The following is a 24,883-nucleotide window of genomic DNA, read 5'->3' as shown; positions in this document are numbered from 1 at the left end:
ATATACTTATAACAAAGAAGTTTTTACTTCAAAAATATTTGTAAAGAATAAAAAGTATTACCATCTGTAGGTAAGAATTTTATAACAACAAAAATAACGTTCATTTCTTTTTTATAAAATTACCAAACTGATTATTTAAATAATAAAAAAGAATTTTTATGTATTTCTCAATTTATATTTAATGTGGTTCAGTCGATAAGATAGAAAACTGTACTTTTAATGAATTGAATGCATTGTAAATTCATTTAAAAATTTTGTAATTTTTATCTGCATGAGTTGTTTTGATAAACGCTCTAATAATTCAAATGACATTAAATGATTGTAACTGTCAAAATATAAAAGACAAAGTAATATTATTTAATTCCTTTATTAATTTTCGCACATATTACGAAATAATGTTTAACCATAAGAACTCGATCGTACAAATCATTCAACGATACTTAATTATTTGTTTTCCTTAAAATTAATCAGTCATATCCCATGGTTTCACATAAACTCAAATCATTTTCACAATAAAACTCGCATAAAATTTCATCTTATCAAAATTTCGTATGATTTTGCGAAAATACGTCATCTAAATATAATCAAAACATGTATTTTATTGTATTTACTGATAACTTCAATCGGTTTCAACTTGATAAAACAAGAATTAACACCCTTATTGCAAAAAAAATTGCCATAGTTTAGTTTTTATCATTTCGGCATTGAAGATTGATTTCCCTGAGGTATACTAACTTGTTGAAAAAGAAAAATTACTTTTTGACTTTTTATAATAATAACTTATAATAAATTCCGAAAAGAAGTAACAGTTACAATAATTTTTTTGTTCAAATTTAAATTATTCAGAGATTTAATGTAGCATATATATATATACAGTGAAAACAATTAGTTTTTGAATGTGCTTAATATTGAAAATAAATATTTAAAGAAATATAAAATAATTTATAAATTAAATAATTCGAATTAAACATATGACAATGATTCAACAAATCAATTTAATGTTTTTCCTACCTAAATTATTGTCATGCCGTAGAGAGGATATTTTTTTTCAAACAGATATTGCTAAATGAAATTATGAAATTTAGTCATGCATTCCAATGTCTACCACATATGCTCGTTGACATTTACATCACGTGCCTATCATACTATACACTATAATATTTACACAGATGCGCGTCCATCTTATATAAAAAAATTTTTGGGGAACTTTACATTGACACTATCAATAAAAAAAAAACTAAAAAATATTCCATAAAAAGAAATGAAATATTCAAACATTAATAACAATAAATGTAATAAGTTATTTTATATACGAAAATTTATGTTAATGTAAAAAATAACATCAGCGAGTATTAAATTATTATTTGTAAATAATCCTCAGTTGTTCAGTTAATTAATTAGATGCACGCGCACTCTTTCGTATTGCTATTTCTTATATTATTATTATTAAATGATTAACACGCGTAAATAATGTTCTGATGTAGCAAATAGTTCTCAATTCGAATAATACAATTATTTTCGCAATGAAATGCAATGAAAAATTGTTTCTTCCTACGATAAGTATTATATTATTATAATCCACTTTTTTGGATAAACTAGTGAACTTATATATTTGTTCTTCTTATCTCAGCTTCTCTTCATTGCTGAATATTCCTCCTCTCTTTTTAATCGACTAGTCACGTGCTTTTTCACCGTATACTCGTGTTTTTTTTTTGTATTCTTTTTAATTATCGCACTAACATTAGCAACCGCTTCATCCTGAACCAAGTTAGCGCGACCATCATAATATATTGTACATCCTCGATTTAAATAAAATCTGAGGAAACAACACACTCCATTGGAAACGTAAGACACGTATCACCACAATGACATCAACGAAGATCTCAATAACATCACAATCACGGCTCTCTTTCTCTACATTTTGATTTCTTTTCGCCAAGCCCAACCTTGTTCATGGATGAGCCGGCGCTACGCGCGGTAATGTGACCAGCCAATTAATAAATTTGTTCAACGATAAGCTTTAGCCTTCTCGGCCCATGCAAATAGATCCATACTTGGTATTGCTTCGAAATCGTTACAAGAACGGACTTCATTTCTACAACAATAAAATTAACATATTATAATATCATTACTATACAAATATGGAAGACAAAATTGTTCAAAAATATTTCATTCAATGTTAACTTACCCTTCTTGTGGTTTAAGGAAAACATTTGGTTGCATGTTTTCAATGTTATCCCCATTATCGCAGAATATTCTTGCTAAAGTTACGTTGCGTATTTCTGCCAATTGATCTGTGAATAAAATGAATGTATAAATGCAATGAAAATGATGATAATTATAAACAAAATGATGTATAACTTAAATGAAATATGACATTTTACCTGGTGTGAAAGGATATGGTTGTATAGCTGAATCATAGAAGAATCTGTCTGTTCTAAGTGTTCTCGCAAATTGTTCCATAATCAAACATCTGAAAGTGGGACCAAGGAGTCCATCATTGGCTGATCGTTCTGCCATACCACCGATTACAAGATCCACATCATTAGGATGATTATAAACCGAGCGCAATTTGTTAACGAGCTGTGTACAAATAATAAACGAAACAAAATGAAATATACATTTATTGCAACATTTGGTATTTAGGTTAAATTTAATAATATTTGAATTACCTCGACAGGAATGTAATCGAGGAAATCATGGAAATTTTTGGCAACTGGTAATCCACAATGTTTTCTATAATAATTATATCCAGGCAAACCATGATCACGACCACGTTGTATGTCTAAACTAATGGCATCCAAACCAAGATCGTTCTTATTCTTAGTATATAATTTACTTGTAATCTGTAAAACATTCGACATAATACAGTTAAATATGTAATTATATTATAACTCATACAAAATAATGAAGGAAAAAATAAAAGAAGATATTTACCTCAGGAATGAAACTTATGTCCATCTTCTGACTAGTTTGAGTTGAAAGACCAAGAAGTAAACCGTTAAATACTTCAGCGGATTCGATCACTCGAGGATTAAAGAAATATTCTGACAATTCTAACGACTTAGCATTTAGACGAGAATTATCTGGTAAACTGTATAAAGCAAAATAAAAATATTATAAATATTAAATTATAAATATTAAAATGAAATCATATAATAAAAAGAATTATTAATAATAACTTACATAAGTCTTCCTTGCATAAGTGAATTCAAGAATCGTAGGGCTGCAGTAGCTGCTTCATTGGTAACTGCAGGATTATCTTCAGAATCATATCTTCTGTTATAACCAGTACCAAAAGATAGCCCTAAGGGTCGAACACTCATTTTGCCCAATAAAATGGGCAACCATTCTTTATAAGTGATATGCTGAATTTCAGCAATGACAATACGTCTAGTTTCCTGATACAGGATTTCATCTGTCCAGCTAGGATTCAATTCAGCAAGTTTCCTAGCAATGCGGTTATGTTCACGATGCCAAATTGTGTGTAGTACAGCCAGCTGAGGATAAACGTTGACACGATCGTCACCTATAAAATTCACAATTATCATTATTGTGTGCAATTATTAAAAATCAATAATTAAAACATTTAAAATAAAAAGTAACTTACCAGAATCGTAACAGCTTCCTTTACATTGAGAAGTAACTTCAGCATCGCTTTCTGATGGTAAAAATTCATGACCATTACGAACATCTACCCGTAATCTACCACCTTGGAATTCTCGTAACTCACGAGACTTCGTTAAAACAGATCCGTAAATCGTGGACCCATCCAGAAAGTGAGTCACTTGATTCATCTGAACATAATAAAATATACAAATAAGAATTTTAATTGATGAATAAAAATATGAAAATAGAATGTTGAACTTACTTGTTCCAAGGGTCCAAAAGTACATTCCGATTTCAAAACTGGCAAGGAACGTACATAATTCATACATCTAACGTATTGAGTGCCATATACAGGATCTTTATCAGGTACAGTGATGGCTGCACAATCTGGATGGACATGACGAGGAGATAAAGCATTTCCATCCGCTTGGCAACAAGAAATTGGTTTTCCTGATGAAACTGTACAAACCAAATTTGTTTCATAAGCATCTAATATAATAATAATGTAATGTAAATATGACACAATAGATTTGTGAATACTAACCCATTCTGCGGACAGGAGTGTGTACCATATCGTGAGAAATGAACTGGCTCCATTGCATGACGGCAAGGGTTTTGGTGATATCGGATTGTCCATTATAACCAACCACCGATGCACTAACTGTTCTCGCACTTGGCAATGGTTTCTTGGTCTGTCCGATGGTCCTTGGTTCTTGAATGCCTGGTTTCCAATACAATTTTACATTAAAATTTTATCATGAAAGATCATTTTGCATTGTCAAATCGGAGTAAATCGATGCTAATTTCATCGTCACGAAATTATTTTCAAATAAATATGCTAAAACGTTATTTTATAAAACAGAAAATAGAATCCTCTTTGTGTAAAAGTATTTAAATTATTAATTTGCACTTTTCTCACAATATATGTGTTAACATAACGGTTCATTTTAATTACTCCGATTTGAACAAAGTTAACGAGATTTTTATATGTATACACATTATATGTATATACATATATGTAATATTTATATTTTAAAAGAACAGCACGAGAGAGAATGGTAATAATAAATAGTACGCAGAATTTGAATTACAGGAAACATAAGTTTATTGCTAAAATACACGTTTAGAGAGAAATTTTTTTTCTTGGCCGTCTTGTCCTCGAACCTGACACTTCTCACCTAAACCTGTTTATCGCTCACCATCTATTTTGTTTGAGAACAATCGGATATTATCTAATTTTTTAATATATTAAATACATACACATATACACAAGCTTAAAAAACAATCATAGAAAAATTTGGTTTCATTTTAAATCCGATTGATCTCAGAAAAGAAAAAGAAAAAGAAAAAGAAAAGAAAAAAGAAAAAGAAAAGAAATAAAAGATGAAAAATAAAAAGAAGTTCCAACCGATAATTTGCAAAATAATTTTGCAATTAATCAATTGAAGCTCTTGTTGCTCTCGTGCTGTTAAATAAAACCGAATAAGATCATCTTTTTTTCTCACATCGTTCTGAAGCGTAATTGACGTAGCATGCCGTCGATATAAGAAAAAAAAATTGGATAAATCGATTTGAAAGTTGAAAAGTTCATATCGTAATTGGTCACGTTGTAAAGCAATATATAAGATAAACTATTACAAGGAATGACCCCATAATATATATTACTGTTATCGATTAAAATGGTTGTTGATTGTCGCTGACGTCAAAACGCTTTTCAAAACGTGTTATCTAGTTTTATAATAATTTAGTAGTATGGTCGATGAAGGCACCTAAACGAGTGAACCAAGCTGAGAGACGGACAAAAACGTTTATGTGTTATTCAATATGATTCCAAAAAGATTATGATTTGCATTTTAGTGACTAATATTATTTTCTTTCAATTTTCCAAAATGTCAATTCCAATTATTTCGATGTTATTCGTATCTCAATGAAACCGATGAAATTAAATATTATGACTCCCAAATTGAATTCGCTCGTAACAGGGACCTTAACGTGAAACCGTATACCGCCATATATGTTTATATATATATATATGTATATAATATATACATATATATATATATATACATATGAAACAGAAAGTGTTCGAAGTAACTATCATTACGTAATTAATATGATACATTATTAGGTATATCCGAATTAATTTACATACACTTCTACTGCTGGATAGAATCTCCCGACCGGGTCACCCTATTGTAGGCAGTATTTTATATTCACTGCTACACTCAGGCATATTATGCTCTATGTGCCTTTTTATCGCACAACAACTGTAATGCAAATCACAGAATATAATTTTGTTAAGCCAATCGACGAACGTTTTTCTGCTAGCGCCCAAGGATCTGTCTCTGTGCACGTGTATACGTAGTGAATGTATTTATATATATATATATATATATATATTTATATACATATTATGTATATAAATATATATATTATGTATATAAATATATATATTATTATTTTATATATCCCTATAATGTGTGTTACGTCAGTTAATAAAATTGTCCTGATGAAAGTGATGTTAGGTCGGTTAATAGGTGAAGAATCGTTCCCTAAACAATCGTTTCAAGTCATAGGACGAAATTATGAATTCTTAAAAATCTATTAAATCATACATGAGATGTCATGAAATAAATGTCTAACTATTATTTTATAATATATGTTAGCGTTAAATTGTATTATTCGATTAAATCGTGGAAATTCTAGATTTTATCCGAAATAACTAAACAGTTTTTAAGAGAAAGCATACAAAATGAATTTTTTTATAAACTTAAACTAGTAATTTGAAAAAATAACGTGACTATATATGAATTTTACAAGAAACAAGTAATTAAAATATGTAATTATGTAAATAAAAGAGAGTATAGTTATTTCAGGATTCATTTCACGAATTAATGGGTTTCACAAAACAAAACGCTAGCATATATATATATGTAAGTATAATAAATATCAATGTAAATTTAGAAAATGATGCCATTACATGCGTCGAATAAAAAAGCGTAATTTTCGTTAACCGATTAAATAATTTTGTTTATAATAATCAGGAAACATTTCCCATCTTCTAGTAATGTACGATATCTAAAAACGTTGTTGGGAAAATACAAAAAAAAAATCATAACGCAGTCTTGCGGTTACATATTACGTCCCACGCATTGGAATAGTTTGAATAGCAAACGATGAAAGTATTATAGAAGGAAAATCTTATGTGGAAAATAGTTTATGATTGGATAGGAAAGCGCTAAACGTTCATAGGCTGCAAATAATTGTTCGATTATTATATCAGAAGAAAAAAAGATAATTAACGTTTTATATAATTAGATTATTTTTATGTTTTTTTTTTAATCAAATATTATAACAATTTTTTGTATCCTTACGATATACGAGTGTATTAAACGCATTTCAATGAATTTTATAAAATATTATTCAATACCGGCCAAGTTTGATAAGAAAATAAATATTAAGTGCGAAAATGTATGAACACACGTTATATTATACAATAAGATTTCTAACAAGGATAAGGAAAATACGATAATTCCAATTAATTGGAATTTATATAAGGAGGAAATAACGAAGATTATCAAAGTTATTATATATATATATATATATATGAAATTAATGTTAATTCGCGTCCAAAAAAATAACGATTATTTACGTGCGTGTTAGTTGATTGTGAGACATCATTGATGGATATGAAAATCTCGCGAGTTTTTGATAGTTAGTCAATGGGGGGAATAAGGGGCTAGAAAAAAATTAATCAGTCATTTATGAAGAGAGCAGCAGCATCATCACGTTTCGTGATATTGTTAAAATGATCCTTACCATCGAAATATTGTGGAAAGAGAATTCTTGTATATGCCGTCATGGCACTGCCCCAGCTAGGATTTTTGATGTTATTGCAACTTCCATCGATAGTACGGTACTTCATTTTCGTATCACAACTTGTTACTTGGGAAGCCATGCATCTGTCACCCAATGGTGTCCCATCTAATTTCAAGGTTGATATAAAGCGGGCACATTCTTCCTTGGATAGGCCAAATCTATAAAATAAAAAAAATAACATAAAAATAAATATAATAGAAATTGTAATTATTTTTATTATATTATATATAATGAAAATATTTATATATAATTAAATATAATATTAATATAAAAATTAAATTAATAGTAATAAATTAAATATTAAATATAATACAAATTATATTTTTATATAATTAAAATATTTATATTTATGTTATATTATGTTTAATTTAAATATTTAAAATTTATTATATTTTATATTTGTTTGTGAGACAAAGTGTAATACTATTTTTAGTTTCATGATTTTGAAATTAAATTTGAAATAAATGTACAGATTGAAGGATTAAAATAATAATAAAAATGAATGATAATTTTAAAAAAACGGACTCTTACCGTCGACAACTTTGATGAGTTAGATACATGGATGCTTTCGTAGCCAAAATAGCATCGATGCCTTTCTCAAAGGCATCTTCCGAAGGATACGAATTGATATATTGTTTACCGGCAACGCTATTAGCTTCAAATTGTACACCGGCATTGACGATGTTTCTTTCAAGTGTGCTCAATCGATCTACCAGCGTCGTTGCAAAATTCACCGATTCGTTTAACATTGATTCGGTGATCCTGGGATATCGTCGATTTTGAAAGAGTCCTGTGTCTATGATACTTCCTTGAGTAGTATCTGTAGATGGCAAGCCTGTAAAGAAATCTATAAAAACAAAATCGGTACACATAATTATGCATTCATATGTGTGTGTGTGTTGATTTAAAGTAAAATTTAAAATAAACAATTTTATACATTTAAAAATGAAACAAAAATAAGTCTTCATAAAAAAGAAAATTAATTTAAATATATAAGTAAAAATAAATTATCAAATAAATGTATTTAAGAAAGTAGTAAATTATATAAATATATTTAAATAAAAATAAATTATCAAATAAATCTATTTAAGAAAAAAAATATAATTAATAGCAATACTAAATATTTTATTCCATATTTTAATGAAATTTAATTTAATGTAATTTAATTCTATTAAAATTGTTAACATATTCAAAAAAAAAAAATAAATTATCAAATAAATCTATTTAAGAAAAAAATATAATTAATAGCAATACTAAATATTTTATTCCATATTTTAATGAAATTTAATTTAATGTAATTTAATTCTATTAAAATTGTTAACATATTCAAAAAAAAAAAAATAAATTATCAAATAAATGTATTTAAGAAAAAAAAATAATAAATGACAATACTAAATATTTTATTCAAAATTTTAATGAAATTCAATTTGATTTAATTTGATTCTATTCAAATTTCTAATATATTCAAAAATAAATTAGTCACGATTATATAGAAAATATATATAAATAAATAAATAAATAAATATTTACCGGTATAGCTGGTAAGATAGTTTTGTAGTGAAACAGGTAGTTTATAGGTTTCCATAGAATTAGAATAACTAAGTAATCCCATGGATTGAAGGGATATCCATAATATTGCCAAAGTTGCCACCGATCCTGCCATGACGCCTCCGGCTATTAGAAATAAAATGAATATAAATGAATATGCTTAGCAAATTTTCTTCTTTTTATATCAATATTTCTATGACTCATTTCGTTATAAATATTACTCGATAATAAATGAAAAGATTTCTACGAAAAAAAGGTTATTACGTAGGTCAAATCGATGCATTATAAACAATCTTATAGACGCTGCAAAATATATATCACTTTTTTTCTTTTATTTGTTTTGTTTTTTTACTTCGTGAAATTAAATGCACGATGTCAACAAAATTCAAATGTTATTGAATCGTCAATCATATATATATATGCTTATACATGTTTATATATTAACATTGAATGCACACGTATAAGAAAAAAACATAACATTTATTCTAACGGCGCCATCATTGACGTTCTCGCGATTCAAATGAAATGTACGCACAATTATGTTATGATACGAACAAATAAAAATAAGATATAAAATTAAAAAAAAAACAAATTTATAAAAGATAAACAAACAAGTCTCTTACGAGTATTGTGAAGACTTTAAATATTACATTTATATTAATTCAATCGAAATAAATGTAATAATTCTCATGGACATCTGGATATTAAACCTTGAACTACTTTTCATGGTACTATATATCAGACAAATTAAATTCAATGACCACTGATGATCGGTTTACAATTCTAAAGAACAATATAATACGATAGAAATAGAGATGTATCTTCTTTTGAATTACGATTATGTGACATTTAATAAATTACTTTGTTAACCTTATATAATAACGATTTGTTATTTCAAGTTAATTGTTAAATAAATGTATACGTGTGTGTATATATTGAAGAAAAAAAGAAAATAAAAAATAAAAATATCTAACATTTGAGATTCCTAAATTGACTTTGTAATTGAATAATAATTATTTATTCATAGACTATTATTTCAAATTCTTATGTAATGTAATACTCTTTATATACATTCAATCGTTAAAACGTGGACTGAGATCATTAAAAAATCAATGACGAATGAACCAACAACGCATTGAGAATAATAAAATGTTTATATTCTGCAATCGCAACGCGACAAAGTTGTTTTTAAACATTTTTCTCTGATTATAATTTATGGCCAAGGCGAAGGACTAAAACTTTAACAACATAAATAAATAATAACGATTTGAAAAAAAAAATACAAGAAAAAGTAGAAGGAGAAGAAGAAGATAAAACATCAACAACAACAACACACCTCTGAGAGATCATTGATAGAAAATCGATTGAGATTGAGTCAATTAATTTTAAAATCACTTTATCTGATACGCGAAGGCTAAAGATAAGTAAATAAATTATTAAATTATAAAATGATTGAAAAAGATGAAGATAAATATCATCATTACATGGGCAGATCTTCTATCATCTCAAGAATAAAACTTTTATTTTAAGTTAATCTATAAAATACGTAAATTACGTATGAATAATCTAATCGTCAGATAATTGTGAGCTTAACTTTGAAAACATTATAAACCTTTGCAAAATGTAAATGGTAAAACTAAAATGACTCGTGAATAATAAATGTTATCGCGAATACATTTTGTTTTTATCTTCTTTTTCTCCTTTTTTTTTTTTTTAATATTACCATTTTATCCTGACCTTCGCGAACGAAGGCGTTTTTTTTCGAGATATTTATAGAAATGGGGTGGGGTGGGGTGGGAGGTCGGAGGTTCCAATACTCGTGTAAACATTGAGAGAGAGAGTATGATTTTTTATATACGTCTCGTATGTTTCGTAGTTGTAAAATGTGTGAGAAAACGTGTGTTAAACGTTGAGGAATTCTCACTCATTGGTCTGATGTATCAGCAACCAACGTTCATGCGTTTTACACGTGCTTCAACGTGATACCACCATTTGTACATTCAATGTGATCATGTCCTCTAATTTATACCCACACGCATACATACATATTAAACATATATATTCGTCTTATACATGTAAAATATATTCTCAAGTTGTTTATTTAAACAAATTTTTCATTTTGCTATTGTACTATTGTTTTTATCGTATTATTTACATTGATGTCAATTAAAAAAAAAAAGAAGAAATACGCTTCTATAAATGTGCACGTTTTCTTTATTTAGTATAAAAGAAAAAAAAATCTAAATGCCAGCTCGTAAATAATATCCTCCGGTGTTTAAATAACGCGATAACGGGTATATTTGAAGAAAATAAAAAGATGATAAGATAGTTATGAGAAAAAAAAATTAAGACACGATTATAATCGGAGAGAAAATTATTGAGGACAATTATCTTTTTGCGAGATCTGTTCTATTTATAAAATTAGTTGACTTTTTTTAACCTTCGGATTGATATAAGTGTCTTCAGTAGAAAGTTTTTTTTTATTGTTAAAGTCAATGTATTAGGTCATTAAATATGAAATGTCTGATTTCGAGATGAAAATAATCCAAGTAATCGGACATTTCATAGTTATTAACCTAATATATAAAGTATGTATTAAAGTAAATTAATGAAATAGTAAAAGAAAATATTTTACCAGCTTAAATTAAAAAAAGGAATAAAATTTGTTGTCAAAAAATATTTAAAAAAAGAAATTAATTTTTAATTTATTATTATTATTATTATTATTATTATTATTATTATTATTATTATTATTATTATTATTATTATTATTATTATTATTAGTTGGCGTTAGGAACTCGAAAGTTTATTGCCGCAAATACCAAATCCCGCCATTGTTCCCGTCCCTAATTTATTTTAATATAAAAATTAATTTAATATAATTTAATATTAATATTTAAATAAAATTTTGTTTTTACCAGCTTAAATTAAAGAAGAAACAAAATTTGTTATCAAAAAATATTTAAATAATAAATTCATTTCAATGATAATATACCCGCCAATATTTTTCTAGTGAAGACAAAATATTCAAATTTCATAATCAAATATTAAAAATAGATACTGATAAGTCTAGACGAAATAAAAATAAAAAAAAATAAAAGTTAATTTAAATTCATTTGTTTCTGATTACGGAAAGATGTTCGTAAATCTGTCGGTAAAATCGCACACGCATATACATAACTTTCAGGTTATACCTTGTTCGTGTAAATCCGGCTTTCATCGGCAACGCGATACAACGTCTTCGTAAATTTCCGAGCTCGTTCGACTTTTTAAACGTGCGCGAAAGAGATAAAAACAACGGAGTATGCGCATATGGACGACTCATGCATGGTACTACCATAAAACACATATCATGGAAAAATACTAACTAATGATTAGCATATTAATCGTGGTTAAAAAATCGAATTATCCTATGGGAATAATAAAACAATTTTTTAAAAATCTTTTTAGGATACGATCTAATAAAATGACGTTAATTATTGTGTTTTTTTTGACGTTTCAAAAATGAGAAAAACAAAAACATATTAAAAGTATTACCCTCTTTTTTTTTTAATCAGTCAACTCTTTGATAATAATTTGATACTTGAGAGAGAAAGCAAGCAGTCACGCGAACGATGAAAACAAAACTCTGATAGGTTGTATCAATAATATCCTATAGAAATAATTAATTATACAAAATTTATTAAACATTTTCCATCAATCGTAAATCAATAAAAATATTGTATTTCCCGTATATAAAATTTATGTCAATTTAAAAAATAAAAATGTTTATTATTAAAAATATCAATCACAGCACGAACTTTTCGGAAAACACAATACACGTATGCATGTGTATGTATGCATTTCTTTATGATAGTTGCACAAAATAACAAATGCAATTTAAACAAAAATTAATCAGTTTCCTAACGATCTTATTATTTGTTTGTTAAGTTGTTAATCCTTATAAACATGATATTTTTATAGATAATAAAATCGAGTACAATATGTCGCAAGTATTTAAATATCATGTAAATAAAAAAAAATATAAAAAGAATGGTTACCAGGCACGTATTCCATAGGTTTCTCTAGTCCGTGCATGGCGTAGATCCAACGATTATCGTTCACAGGTGCGACGAGAAACATTCTCAGTACATCACGATGTAAATCAACGTGACCGTAAAAAAAAAAAGAAGGAACTACGATTCTATAAGACTTTTTTTTATTCCCACCACTTTTAACGATCTCCAAGATAAGTTTTTCTTTATTACGGAACTCGTGTGTACAGTAGAAAGAAAATGCAAGTAAATACAAAACAAGTGTTAACAGTACAGAATAAGATTGAAATATAAAAAGGGAATGTAAGAAATCTCTTTTTTATTTAATTTTCTCGATTAACAACGCGTTAATAAATGCGTTTAGTTTTTTATTTGGTTTTTTGTTTTTTTAAATAAATATATACACAAATTTGTATATACGTTGATTGGTTGCTACGTCGTCGACAACGTTAGAACACGTCGATTATCGACCGGGAATTAAATGTCGATACCTATATATATATAAATATTTAGCTATTTATATATCTATTTATATATATATCCCATATATAGGTGAGAAGTTTGGAATAGTATAATCTCACGCCGGCGTAATACGAGAAAACGTTCGTTTCGTGCGCTAGCGAAGGACGAACTGAACAACAAGTTTTGCTTCGTAGCATAAGAACGAGCCTTTTTCTCTTATACTAATATATCTCTATCTCTTTTTCTCTCGTACACGTATTTGACCGAACGTTTGTTTTCTTTCTTTCTCTCTCTACCGTATTTAACTATATACCTGCCCTGCTCTCCCCACCACACATTTCTACCTCACATGCATCTTTCTCTCTCAGTCTGACGATGAAAACAGATCACTCGCTGAACGCGTGCTCAGTTCCCCCACTTTACTTCCCACAGTGTTTCCCCTACTCCTCGTCACACCGGTACAACGCAATCCATATTAGCTTCCATCTTTTTCGACGCTTCGAAATCACATCGTTTATATTTTTTTCTTAAAATGCACGATTTAATTTTCTATCAAATGTTTTATCTTTGACATATCATTTTCCTTTTTTTATTCTTTTTGATGAAGACAGTGAAATTAAATTAGATACTTTTATCTTTCATTTTTAATTTGTTTCTTTTTGTATCCTCATTACCGAAGTATTATTTTTAAGCAACAAATTTTACAAAAATGTTATTATAATTTTCATTTTTGTTTAATATTGTTTGTTAACGATCAAATTCATATTTCAATGTATTATCGTCATAACGCAGAGTTTTTAATTTTCACAATATATATTACATAATATTGTAACTATTGACACGACGTGCTAAATAAATACGTATGTAACACTTCATTACTTTTATTCAAGACTTATTGTCAATTAAGTTAATTGCATTTGTGCATTTTATAAAAATACATTAAATAAATGCGTTTTAATGAATTCGTTATTTTCTTGTTTCCGTTATAGAAACAAAAAAAAATAGAAAGAAAAGAAAGTAAACACAAATAAATGAAATAAAAATATGAATCGCGTTAGTAATCAAACGCTTTCATTAGAAATCGGTGTAAAGAGGGAGCAAGTGAAATTGCATACAATACCGCAAGGTTAATGTACGGCGCTAGTGTTCTCTTTACTTGTCAAATGAAAGAAGCTTATCTTGACTGATCAATAAATAAACAGATAATAAATATATATATGTATATAATTTATGTATATTATCTTACCCAAATAATTACGTTTCTTGAACAACTCAATTCGTAGATTACTGTAGATGAAATCAAATTTTTCAACGGCCATCTTTCTTCTTTGCGGCCGAATTTTTAATAACCCCGTTGCGTGATCAGGGATTAGTGGGGGATACGTTTGTTTTAAGCTCTGCTTTTATATATTGCTCGAACGAAAACTCGAATTACTTTCCCGTTATATTTAAAATTATCGAATCGGCGTGATTCAAGTTCGCCGAATTCCGTTATTTCAATTTTCACGATGAAATAGTCTTTTAAAATTTATGTAGTAATAGACAACATTGAAATAAATCAATATAGAGAAATAAAAAGTGTCGTCAGTTAAAAGGGAGGAAAAAAAATAAAGGAAGATAAATTTAACGCACTCTTATCTTTTCTTTTTGTTTGTTTGTTTGTTTTTTTAAATTGTAAGAGAGAATAACACTAAAATATGTGTCACAAAAATAAAATGATATGTTAATAATTATTCGTGCGGATCTTAGAATAATAAAAAATATAAATGACGATTGTTAAAGCACCACCTTAACTTCCTACGATGCCGCACTGAATGTTCTCTACTATGTATCGACCCTGTCTCCTCTTCTCTCCCCTCCTCCCTCTCCCACCACACCTATTCTTTAGTATTCCAGAAAGCTCGTCAAAATTGCACATGCGCAGTTTCACTTTTGGAAAGTTTTATTTTTTTTTCTTTTATTTCTTTTATATATATAAAAATGTTCTTGCCTATTTTCGCACAATTTTTTAATGTTTGGTTATTCATGCATAAAAATTTGCATTTTTAAAACATGAATTTTTATTTAACATTTGATAATAGACATATTTCTTTTCTTAGGTAATATTTACTGTATAAACTTATTGATTTTATTTTTATTTCTGCTTCTTTTAGAATATCTTTCCTAATTTGTTTAACGAGTGTTACTTGAATATGCATATGTGTATGTATATACACGTTCGAGTAATGGCAGTACACATTATTGATTTTTACTATTCTCGTCACAGTATCGACAACGTTTAATGTTAGTAATGAAATATAAAAATAACCGAGGAATTATTTTTGTAATCCCTCCTACTTTGAATATCAATTTTATTGAGGCTCCAGATGTGTTCATTAAAGGTCTGTTCTAAAAACGTTTAAATGTAAATGGCCGTGCTGTGTTAAATATAGTTAGTAGGTGATAGAATTTAATCTTCTATGTTAGTTAGTGCATTCTAATGTATCGTCATAAAGTAAAACGTGATATTAAGTTCTGCAATATTATCAGAATTTGATTTGTATACAAACACAAGCACTTTCTTTCTTCGAAAAAGAAGAAAGAAATTAATGTAGTATATATCTACATATATATAAAGGAAGACTATCATGTTCAAGCATTGTGATCGATATTTCTTATGATTCATATTTCTTTTAAACGACATCGAGTATTATACTTTACGTCCGTATTTGTAGGAAAAATGGAAAAATACTAAACGACTTGTACGATTATTAAATCCAGCTATTTTTTTAAAATCAATCTGAATAAACAATCATTTGAATAGATAAATCAATTTAATTGTTATAAATATCTTCTTTATTTTGATAAGATTAGAAATTTTGTAATGAACCAAAAAAATTGTATAATTGTAAGCCTAAAAGATTTTTGATGATAATTTCTTTGGAGACTTCAACAACGAAGCACGTGTCAACTGTTGTTAGTCATGGATTCTTCAAAGAGAGACGCAGTAGGATAAAAGAGAAATATATAAACAGGAGAATTGCTCGAAGAGGGCCGGTTAAACGAGCACGTGATACCAGCGTGATACCTAACCGTTCCATACTGTGTTTCCCCTACCTCTTCACCTTCTTTTCTCTTCTTAACTGACGCCATATTTCCGTCTCATTTACTATCTTCCTTTAACCAATATTCTTTCTCTCTTTCTCTTACCACTTAACGCTTCCAACTGTGTTTTTTATTCAAGATAATCTTACTGTTACGTATTTTAATCGTGAAGGAATGAATATATGTATATATATATATATATATATATATATGTATTTATTTTTATGGTCTTGCTTCTTTTATAATAATAATTAATATTATTATTATTATTTTATTACTTTATTATACGAGAAAGAAGAATCACGTAGTTCGTTCGTTCGCTCATTTTTTATCTTAATTGTATTGTTTACAATTTTTTTATTCAAATAGTGCAAAATGAATGGAAATTTTTTTTTAATAATCTTCTAATGACTTCCGACAAGTTCTTAGAAATTGTTTTGATATTCGTAGTAGATACAAGAAGTTTTTTAACAGGTTATTTCGTAAACTGTAAATTCTTGACTCATTGTCAAGACTAAAAAATTTATGCTTACATTTGCATTTCTAATGTAACAGAAATATAAATCTTTTTTAAACATTAAATTTTTATAATTATTGTATTTTCGTAATTTATTTTTTTTTTTTTAATTATGTGTTCGTAGCTTTTTTAAGTTGAAATTTAAAAATATTGATTTGTTTTAAAAACAAAAAATGTTACATTTTGCATCAATTAAAGTATTAAAAAAATATTATGTTCGTTTTCATTTTCTGAGACGAATACATTGCATTTAATTGCAAAAAGAAAATAAGAAAATGATGAAGCCAATTTTTTGGCTAGCTTTGTATATTTCACGTCATGCCATCTAGCGGTAAAATAATCAAATTAAAGACTCAGCAGATAAGAAGTTCGTTGTTTTGATTGTTTCGAAAGATTTGAAATTTGAAAAAACAAAAATGAACGTTTAATATTAAAAATAATACTTCATTTAAAAATTGACCATTAATTATAAAGAAATTATTTAATTAAAATTAAAATGATAGACAATACGTAAAAGATCCTAAACAATAGTATCATATAATATTTTATCAAACGTACACAAAGTTTCTTTACTTTGTTTATCTGAAGATAACAACAAAAGATTGACAAATATATCATGTTTCGTTAAATTTTGTTTACAAGGAAGTCATTAAAAAAAATGTATACATATATACACATCTAAAGTAACACGGAAATAAAATCAAATTATTCTCAAAATAAAAATACAAATCAAAACAAAATTTGAAATAATACTTACATGTAAAACGTTGTAGAAATGGACGAAAGTGTTCGTTCGTTTCTTCTGACACAACTGGACGACAATGATTGTTTTAATTTAATTTACATAATCTTCTTAATTATTAACATATACATATGTATTTATAGAAATAAATACGATTGTGTATTATAATCGTCGAAGGTTAAAATAATGTTATTTATGATAAATAACCCGGACTTCTTCTTCTGCCTTTGTTGAGTTCCAGCTTTCGACTGTCGATCCGATAGTGCAAGCAACTGGATCTAATAGCCACTATCAGGGCAACAGTTGTCTTCTTCGTTTTTTCAACTCTTCTCTTCACTCCTCTTCTCTTCTATTTTCTCTTTTTTTTTCTTGATCAACCCATGGTCATCTTGGGTCAATTCTTTTACCAGATTGGTTTTATCTCTGACGCAGACCGCCACTTACTCTTACTTGCTTATTTTACATAAATTTGATAAATCTAATAGCCAAGATATCTTCTTTGTTCACGTGCACAAATACACAATTTTGAACTTTAGAAAAGTTCATTCTTGATATCAGGTTAATAAAAAAAAAAAACATAAAATATTTTCTAGACACGTGTTCGATTAACGATCATCGTTGTGTTTTCTCGTTCGATGACCGTTTGAAAAGAGAAAAATAGAAAAAAAGGAGAAGAAAGAGTGGAGAAAACAGTGTCAATGATAGATCGTTATTATTATTATTGTTTGGTGATATGATATCAAAGAAATTAATATTTTTTTGGAATATATCTCACTCCCACACCTTTTTTTAAATGATAAAATATCAAAGAAACTAATGCGGTGAAATTAATTTGATGACGTTTCTATATCCTGTTTTTCCCATATTTTTCGTTATTTATTCTTAGAAAACTTGTAATAAATATTTATACAAATGCAAATTATTTATAACACATGGGATTATGTATTCTGGGAGAAAAAAACAATACAATCGCGAAATTGTTGGAAATAAGAGAAATGACGTAGTATGAAAAATAACAAAAAAAAATGATATATCATAGACAATAGTGTAGTTAATGATTAAATTCAAGGTAAAAATGTCTAAAACAAAATTTAATGGGAATAATGATAACGTTGGTAATGACGATGACGATGTTTGTAAAGAAGATGAAATAGAAAATGACAATTTTATCTACAACGATTTGTTGGCAAGAGCTTTGGTCCAATTGTTTTCAAAAAAAGGTTAAATTGTATTTTATTTTATTGGTTTTGTTTTTTTTAGTAATTCGATTTCGAAGAAAGTTGATAATAAGGAAAAACTGAACTATTTTTTTTCTACCGATATTTTTCCTCGAACAAATCTTTTTTTTTTTTTTTTTTTTTTAAAGAACTTAACGTCACATATATTACGATTTGATATATTTATCGAAGAGGTTAAGTGTCAAAGAATACGTGCTGATCTGTTAGCATGATCTTACTATCAATTTATTCCAAGAACGAGAGTAATAAGAGTCAAAGTATAAATTCAAGATCAATCTAAACACATACTGTATTTTTTTTCTTTTTAATGATCTATATAACTTTAAGAAATTTGGCAATAATATTTACAGAATATATTATTAGAATTACACTTTTAAATTATAATTATAACGATTATCAATGTTTAACGATAATTTCAAAACTCAAAACGATTCAATTCTATTTATAGAATTATTTGAACATTTTATTTATCAAAGTTATACGAATTCAAGAATTATTCACCAAATAATAAAAATTGCATTGATAAATGTGTAGTAATACTTGTTGAATGAATTCAAATTCATTATACGTAATTTATGTTTATATAAAATCATTTGAATCGTGGTTCGTTCAAAAATTATTTGCAAATTTATTATTCGTTATTTTAACTGTCGACAGAAAGATCATTGATACACTTATGGTTAGAAAAATTAAGGACTGCAAATATAGATAGCAAAGAAAAACTTTCTAATCGTAATAATTATATGTGGTTTTTGCTAATTGTTTTACAAAATGGTAATTTGATCGAACCATTTGACGAACCACCCCCTATTGACGACTTACTTCCAATTTCTGACATAATGGCAAGTATTGTAATATTCTTTAATATTTTTTATATTATATTATTATTACTTAATATTATTATTATATTATTATTATTTTTTTCTTGTAATATTTTCCTTAATATTTGTAATATTCCTTATTATTTTATAAATTTATAATCGTTAACAATTATAATATTAATAACGTATTAGTTTATCATACGCTCATATATTTACGTAAATATGTTTTATTAATATATGACATATATAAAAAATAAAATAAAAGTAGGAAACTCTTTCTTTTTTATTAATTTTTTTTTCAAAAAATTCATAACTCAAGTAAAGTTGAATAAATTAACAAGAAAGTGTAAAATTATTATATATTTATTCATATAAAAATGTTACGTGTAACACATTATGTGTATCATCCTGTATATGTACTTATACATATACATATTAATATAATTATAAAACAAACTCTTTTGTTCTTCTTTTTTTTCTTTTTTTGTTGTTTTTGTATACTTTTATTTAAATGCAGAGATAATTACAATCTTCCGTGTAGATAGGTGCATTTAAATATTCAACGTTTAACCTTGCGTTACCTGTTAGACTGGTATTAATATCTAATATTAATGTGAGATATATCTGATTAGCCGGCACAAATGATAGAAGAGATGGTATCATCAAATGATATGAATTTTTTACAACTTGATTTGACCAGTTCTGATATAAATGTAACGGATTTAAAAGAAGTTCAAAATACTGGAATACCACCTGACAAATTTTTGCAACATCAGCCACGCCCCGTTAATGGAATATCCTGTTACTTTTCAATATTTAGCAAACCTTAAAATATTTTAATTTTTTATTTGATTAATATGTCAATTGTGATCATAAAATATTTGACAAATTATTGAGATAATAGTGTACACTTTAAATATTTATTCAAGTAAATAAATTCATATGCAAATATACATATCAATGAAGAAAAACTAGTTTATTATTGCAATTGATTTTTTTTTCGTCTGATAAATATTAAAACAAGAAAGAAAAAAAAGAGGAAGCAAATATGAATGAAGAAAAATAAGAAGGTTTGATCGTTCAATGAAAATAAAAGATAATTAATTCTTTAATTAATGTTTTTTTTCAATATATAAATAGTTTTGTAATTGTTTTGTTAAATGAAACGTAATAACAGATTGAATAATTTAATATTTGTTACATCAAGTATTATGCTGATAATAGATGTAATTTTACCGTCATACGATTTAGCAAATTGCAACTTGATGCAACGAATAATTGAAAGGTATCTAGGTTTCTTTATTTTTTGTTAATTATATTTTATGACTTATTATGTCTCATGAAAAAGTGTATTTTTTACGAAGTATGTTATATCAATAATTTATATTATGATAATGATTATAAAGGGTGTGGTAGACCGTTATTATATATTGAAAAAGGTAAAAACAGGGCAGAAAAAATAAAAAAGAAAGGAAATCGATGAATACGGATGATGCAATATCTGTTTCAGATGTCAAGTATGTTTACATATTTGTTTTTATGAAACTTTAACAATATATGTGTACGTGATAAGTATAATTATATTTTACGTAGGTGTTGAAAAAAAATTTTCTAGGATTAAATACGATAATTAATAATATTTATTATTATGTATTAATTTTATTATTTAAATGTATTAATTCATTTTATTAATTCATGTATTAATTTATTCATATTATTTATTTTATGTATTAAAGAACAAGGAAATTTTTAATGATGACAAATTTCAAAGAACAACAAAAATTTCTATGAAATTGATTTACAAAAAATCAAATTGGATCATATTAAAAAACAAAAAAAAATTACAGTCGATATGAACGAAGACCTTGTCTCGAGTTGCAGTATTTATAACAAAGAATCGGTAAATTTTCCATTACCCCTTCTCACTTTGGAAACATTCTTAAGATAAGTATTACTCGATGTACACGTTAAACGTTTTTTGTTTTTTGTTTTTTTATTTGTTTTATCCTATTATCAATATATCACGATTACGATACGATATGAAAAAGAAAACAAATGAAATCTATTCAATAGATAATCTCAAAAACTACGCAATCTAAAATTCATATAAATTTCATATTTTAATTTAAATTTGCCGCCACATACAGTTTTAAAATTACGCGGGAAAATTTGAATTTATTTGTTTTGTCAATGATTTTCTTATGTTTTTATTTTTCCTCACTCATTGTTAATCTTAGGTTGTAAATAATTTTTACAGATTATAGAAAGATCTTATAAACACGTTGAATGATTACAGGTTAATAAAATCTTTGAAAATACGAAAGGTGAGATGAATTTTTTTCAATGGAAATTCACGAGTCAATTTGTGTGACTAATTCCACTTATTGCACACACGTGGTTTCTTTAGTACACACGAAATGTTTCAATTTTACGAAATATCTGCTATTAAAAAAAAAAAAAATGCGTATCTTCTCTTTTGACATCTTTTTTTTTACACGCAGATATATGTATTTATATACATTTGCTTCGACAATCTGACAAGGGGGAAATAAACTTTGGAAATTTACCGTTGCATGTGGAATTATTTTTTTCTTGATTTCTCCTTCTTCTTCTTTTTGAAAACATCAATAAATGCATGAATAATAATTTTTGAAGAATTTTATCTTATTTTATTTCATTCGTTTTTATTTCATTTTCACGTATTACGATGATAGAATAAGATTTAATCGATAAAGTAGGGTTAGGTTAGTTTAGGAAGTAACATCATGTAATTATACTTTCTTCCTAATTCTTTTGATTATTATCATTTTCATACGAAATTTATTGAAGAGAAATTCCACGTAATTTAGAATTATTCGAATAATTTCCGTGTTTTAACGGTAATTACATAACCTCATACGAATAAACAAGACATCATAATTAAAAATGAAATGATAATTGGTTGTTATATGTAACAATGGGAGTATTAATAAAATAAATCTAACATATATTTCTATAATATTATAAATTAACATCATTTTAATTATTTTTTTTTTTTTGAGTTATTGATTTACTCATCATGTGAGAAATATCACAAACATGGATGTAATAATTTTACTGGGTAAATTTATAATTCATTCATAAAGTAATAAATGAAATTATAAAATAATATAAAATAAACAATTCATTTATCAAATAATTATAGTTTATATGCACCTATGTTTCGATGCATATATTAATAAAGTTAGGTATTACATAGAATGATCATAGTAGCATATCTTTTCTAAATATTGATTTATTGATAGATTATAAGTGTGTATCTATATTTAGTTTTTAGTTTAATAACTAGATTATTTTCTGATTCGAGTTTAGTATATAATAATTAAACAATAAAGAATTTATTGTTCATAAGTATAACAAATCTTTAGGAAGCAACCATATTAAATCTAAAAGAAAACAAAAAAATTCAATACAACTCTTCAATTGAAGTTTAGTTTCGGAAATAATCTTCAGTTGTCGTTAGTTTGATAAACAAAAAAGAAATCCTAGATATTATCTATTAGATAATAAACTTAAAAAAAAAATAAATAGCTTATATTATTCTTTATATAAACGAAATTTGATAAAATGCTATATTTGCATAGGTGGATTCGGATTAAGTTTCTAAAGGGAATAAACAATAATGTCAGGTAGTTAAACTGATTAACCAGTGTATCTTTTTTTTTTTAATGTTTGACTAATTAATAATAGATAGAGAATGGGCCCTTGTTCTTAACACTGACAAATACCTGGTGTTATCTCTATTGTTATTTTAGAGCTTTGTGATACGCAAAACAGTTTAGTTTGTCTTAGCGGTATGCGTACATAAGGCCCGTAAAATCATTCATTTGAACATTACTTTTATAGTCGTCTGTCTACCATTCGTGAACAGACACAAAATTTTCATTCGGATAAAAACTTATGCATACGAAACATACGTGTACGCGAGTGTTTCATTTTTGTGTTTTTATTTATTGTTTAGTTTCATTAGTTTCCTTTTTTTCGAAGAAATTAAGATAAATTAAAGTATAGTTAAGAAAATTGTTGTTTCCAAGAAAGTTGATCATTGGTGCTTTTTTTCTTTTTTTACTTTTGGGGAAATAGGAACACACACATGAATGCTAAACGTAAGTACTGGCAGATGATTGATCGAAAATATTGTGTAATTTTATTTATAATTTTTTTATTTTATTTTCATATGATTAATTTTACGTGGGATAATTTTGATCTTATAAAAATATATAAATGTTGAAAGGAAATAGAAATATACATATCCAACAACGACGACGACAAAGATAATTGTCGTTTTTTAGAATATATTTTTACAGGAACCACCTGTGATCAACTAAATAGGACTACTTCGAGTTTTGTTTTTAAAAAAGAATAATATATTTATATATTTTGCACGTTGTAAGGAAATATTGACAAATTTTGATTACAATAATACTATAAAATATAATACTAATAATAATAAATACTATAAATATGACTTCATATAATAATAATTAATAAAAATGGTGTAAGTAAAAAAAAATGTAAAAAAATTTATTTAATGATATTAATAAAATTAATTATATTCTTTATCTCTCTTTGGTAGTATAATAATAAATTATATATAATATAATAATACATATTTTATATATAATATCATATATATTAAATTTAATATTATATATATATATATATATATATATATATATATATATATATATATATATATATACACACAATATTATATTAATATAAATAAAATTTAAAAAATTTAATATTAATATAATTTAAATACATAAAATAATAATAATTTTATATCAATATAAATTAAATTAATTAAATTTAATAGTAATATAATTTAAATTAATTTAATATTAATATAAATATAAGTGTGTTAAGGTGTTCGTAGAGAAATAATTTTAGAACATATAAAAAGGGAA

General features: G+C 26.3%; 2 protein-coding genes across 4 annotated transcripts; one reads left to right on the top strand and one right to left on the bottom strand.

Annotated features, from left to right (window-relative positions):
• Positions 1 to 351: 351 nt before the first annotated feature.
• Positions 352 to 18,128, bottom strand: LOC107070721 (salivary peroxidase/catechol oxidase). Of its 3 annotated transcripts, none has more exons than XM_015329172.2 (13): positions 17,891 to 18,128; positions 9,019 to 9,162; positions 8,020 to 8,335; positions 7,429 to 7,646; positions 4,154 to 4,330; positions 3,872 to 4,068; positions 3,611 to 3,797; positions 3,187 to 3,529; positions 2,938 to 3,094; positions 2,673 to 2,846; positions 2,385 to 2,583; positions 2,189 to 2,294; positions 352 to 2,095 (listed from the first exon to the last, which is right to left on the bottom strand). In XM_015329172.2, the coding sequence occupies exons 2-13, from the start codon at positions 9,149 to 9,151 to the stop codon at positions 2,008 to 2,010; spliced, it is 2,295 nt and encodes a 764-aa protein (XP_015184658.1). In that variant the 5' UTR covers positions 9,152 to 9,162; positions 17,891 to 18,128; the 3' UTR covers positions 352 to 2,007. The 3 variants fall into 3 exon arrangements, with proteins under 3 accessions (XP_015184658.1, XP_015184657.1, XP_015184656.1); XM_015329171.2 differs by lacking the exon at positions 17,891 to 18,128 and adding an exon at positions 14,779 to 15,360; XM_015329170.2 differs by lacking the exon at positions 17,891 to 18,128 and adding an exon at positions 13,077 to 13,780.
• Positions 18,129 to 18,644: 516 nt separating this feature from the next.
• Positions 18,645 to 20,883, top strand: LOC149031055 (uncharacterized). Its single transcript, XM_089176947.1, has 3 exons — positions 18,645 to 19,095; positions 19,771 to 19,955; positions 20,567 to 20,883. The coding sequence occupies exons 1-3, from the start codon at positions 18,930 to 18,932 to the stop codon at positions 20,762 to 20,764; spliced, it is 549 nt and encodes a 182-aa protein (XP_089033073.1). The 5' UTR covers positions 18,645 to 18,929; the 3' UTR covers positions 20,765 to 20,883.
• Positions 20,884 to 24,883: the final 4,000 nt, after the last annotated feature.

This window comes from Polistes dominula, unplaced genomic scaffold (genome assembly GCF_049000335.1).
Source record: "Polistes dominula isolate Pdom_NZ unplaced genomic scaffold, Pdom_raw_medaka contig_12, whole genome shotgun sequence".
NCBI classification, from domain to species: domain Eukaryota; kingdom Metazoa; phylum Arthropoda; class Insecta; order Hymenoptera; family Vespidae; genus Polistes; species Polistes dominula.
This window is presented reverse-complemented; position numbering and strand designations above follow the sequence as displayed.

Bases quoted from the DNA above. Each gene is read 5' to 3' on its own strand.
- LOC107070721 (XM_015329170.2), bottom strand. From the start codon at position 13,158: ATGTTTCTCGTCGCACCTGTGAACGATAATCGTTGGATCTACGCCATG. The intron at 9,163-13,076 runs GTAACCATTCTT...TATTTCTAATAG, and splicing joins ACCTATGGAATACGTGCCTG to CCGGAGGCGTCATGGCAGGA. The intron at 3,530-3,610 runs GTAAGTTACTTT...TGAATTTTATAG, and splicing joins AGGAAGCTGTTACGATTCTG to GTGACGATCGTGTCAACGTT.
- LOC149031055 (XM_089176947.1), top strand. From the start codon at position 18,930: ATGATTAAATTCAAGGTAAAAATGTCTAAAACAAAATTTAATGGGAAT. The intron at 19,096-19,770 runs GTTAAATTGTAT...AACTGTCGACAG, and splicing joins CCAATTGTTTTCAAAAAAAG to AAAGATCATTGATACACTTA. The intron at 19,956-20,566 runs GCAAGTATTGTA...ATATCTGATTAG, and splicing joins TTCCAATTTCTGACATAATG to CCGGCACAAATGATAGAAGA.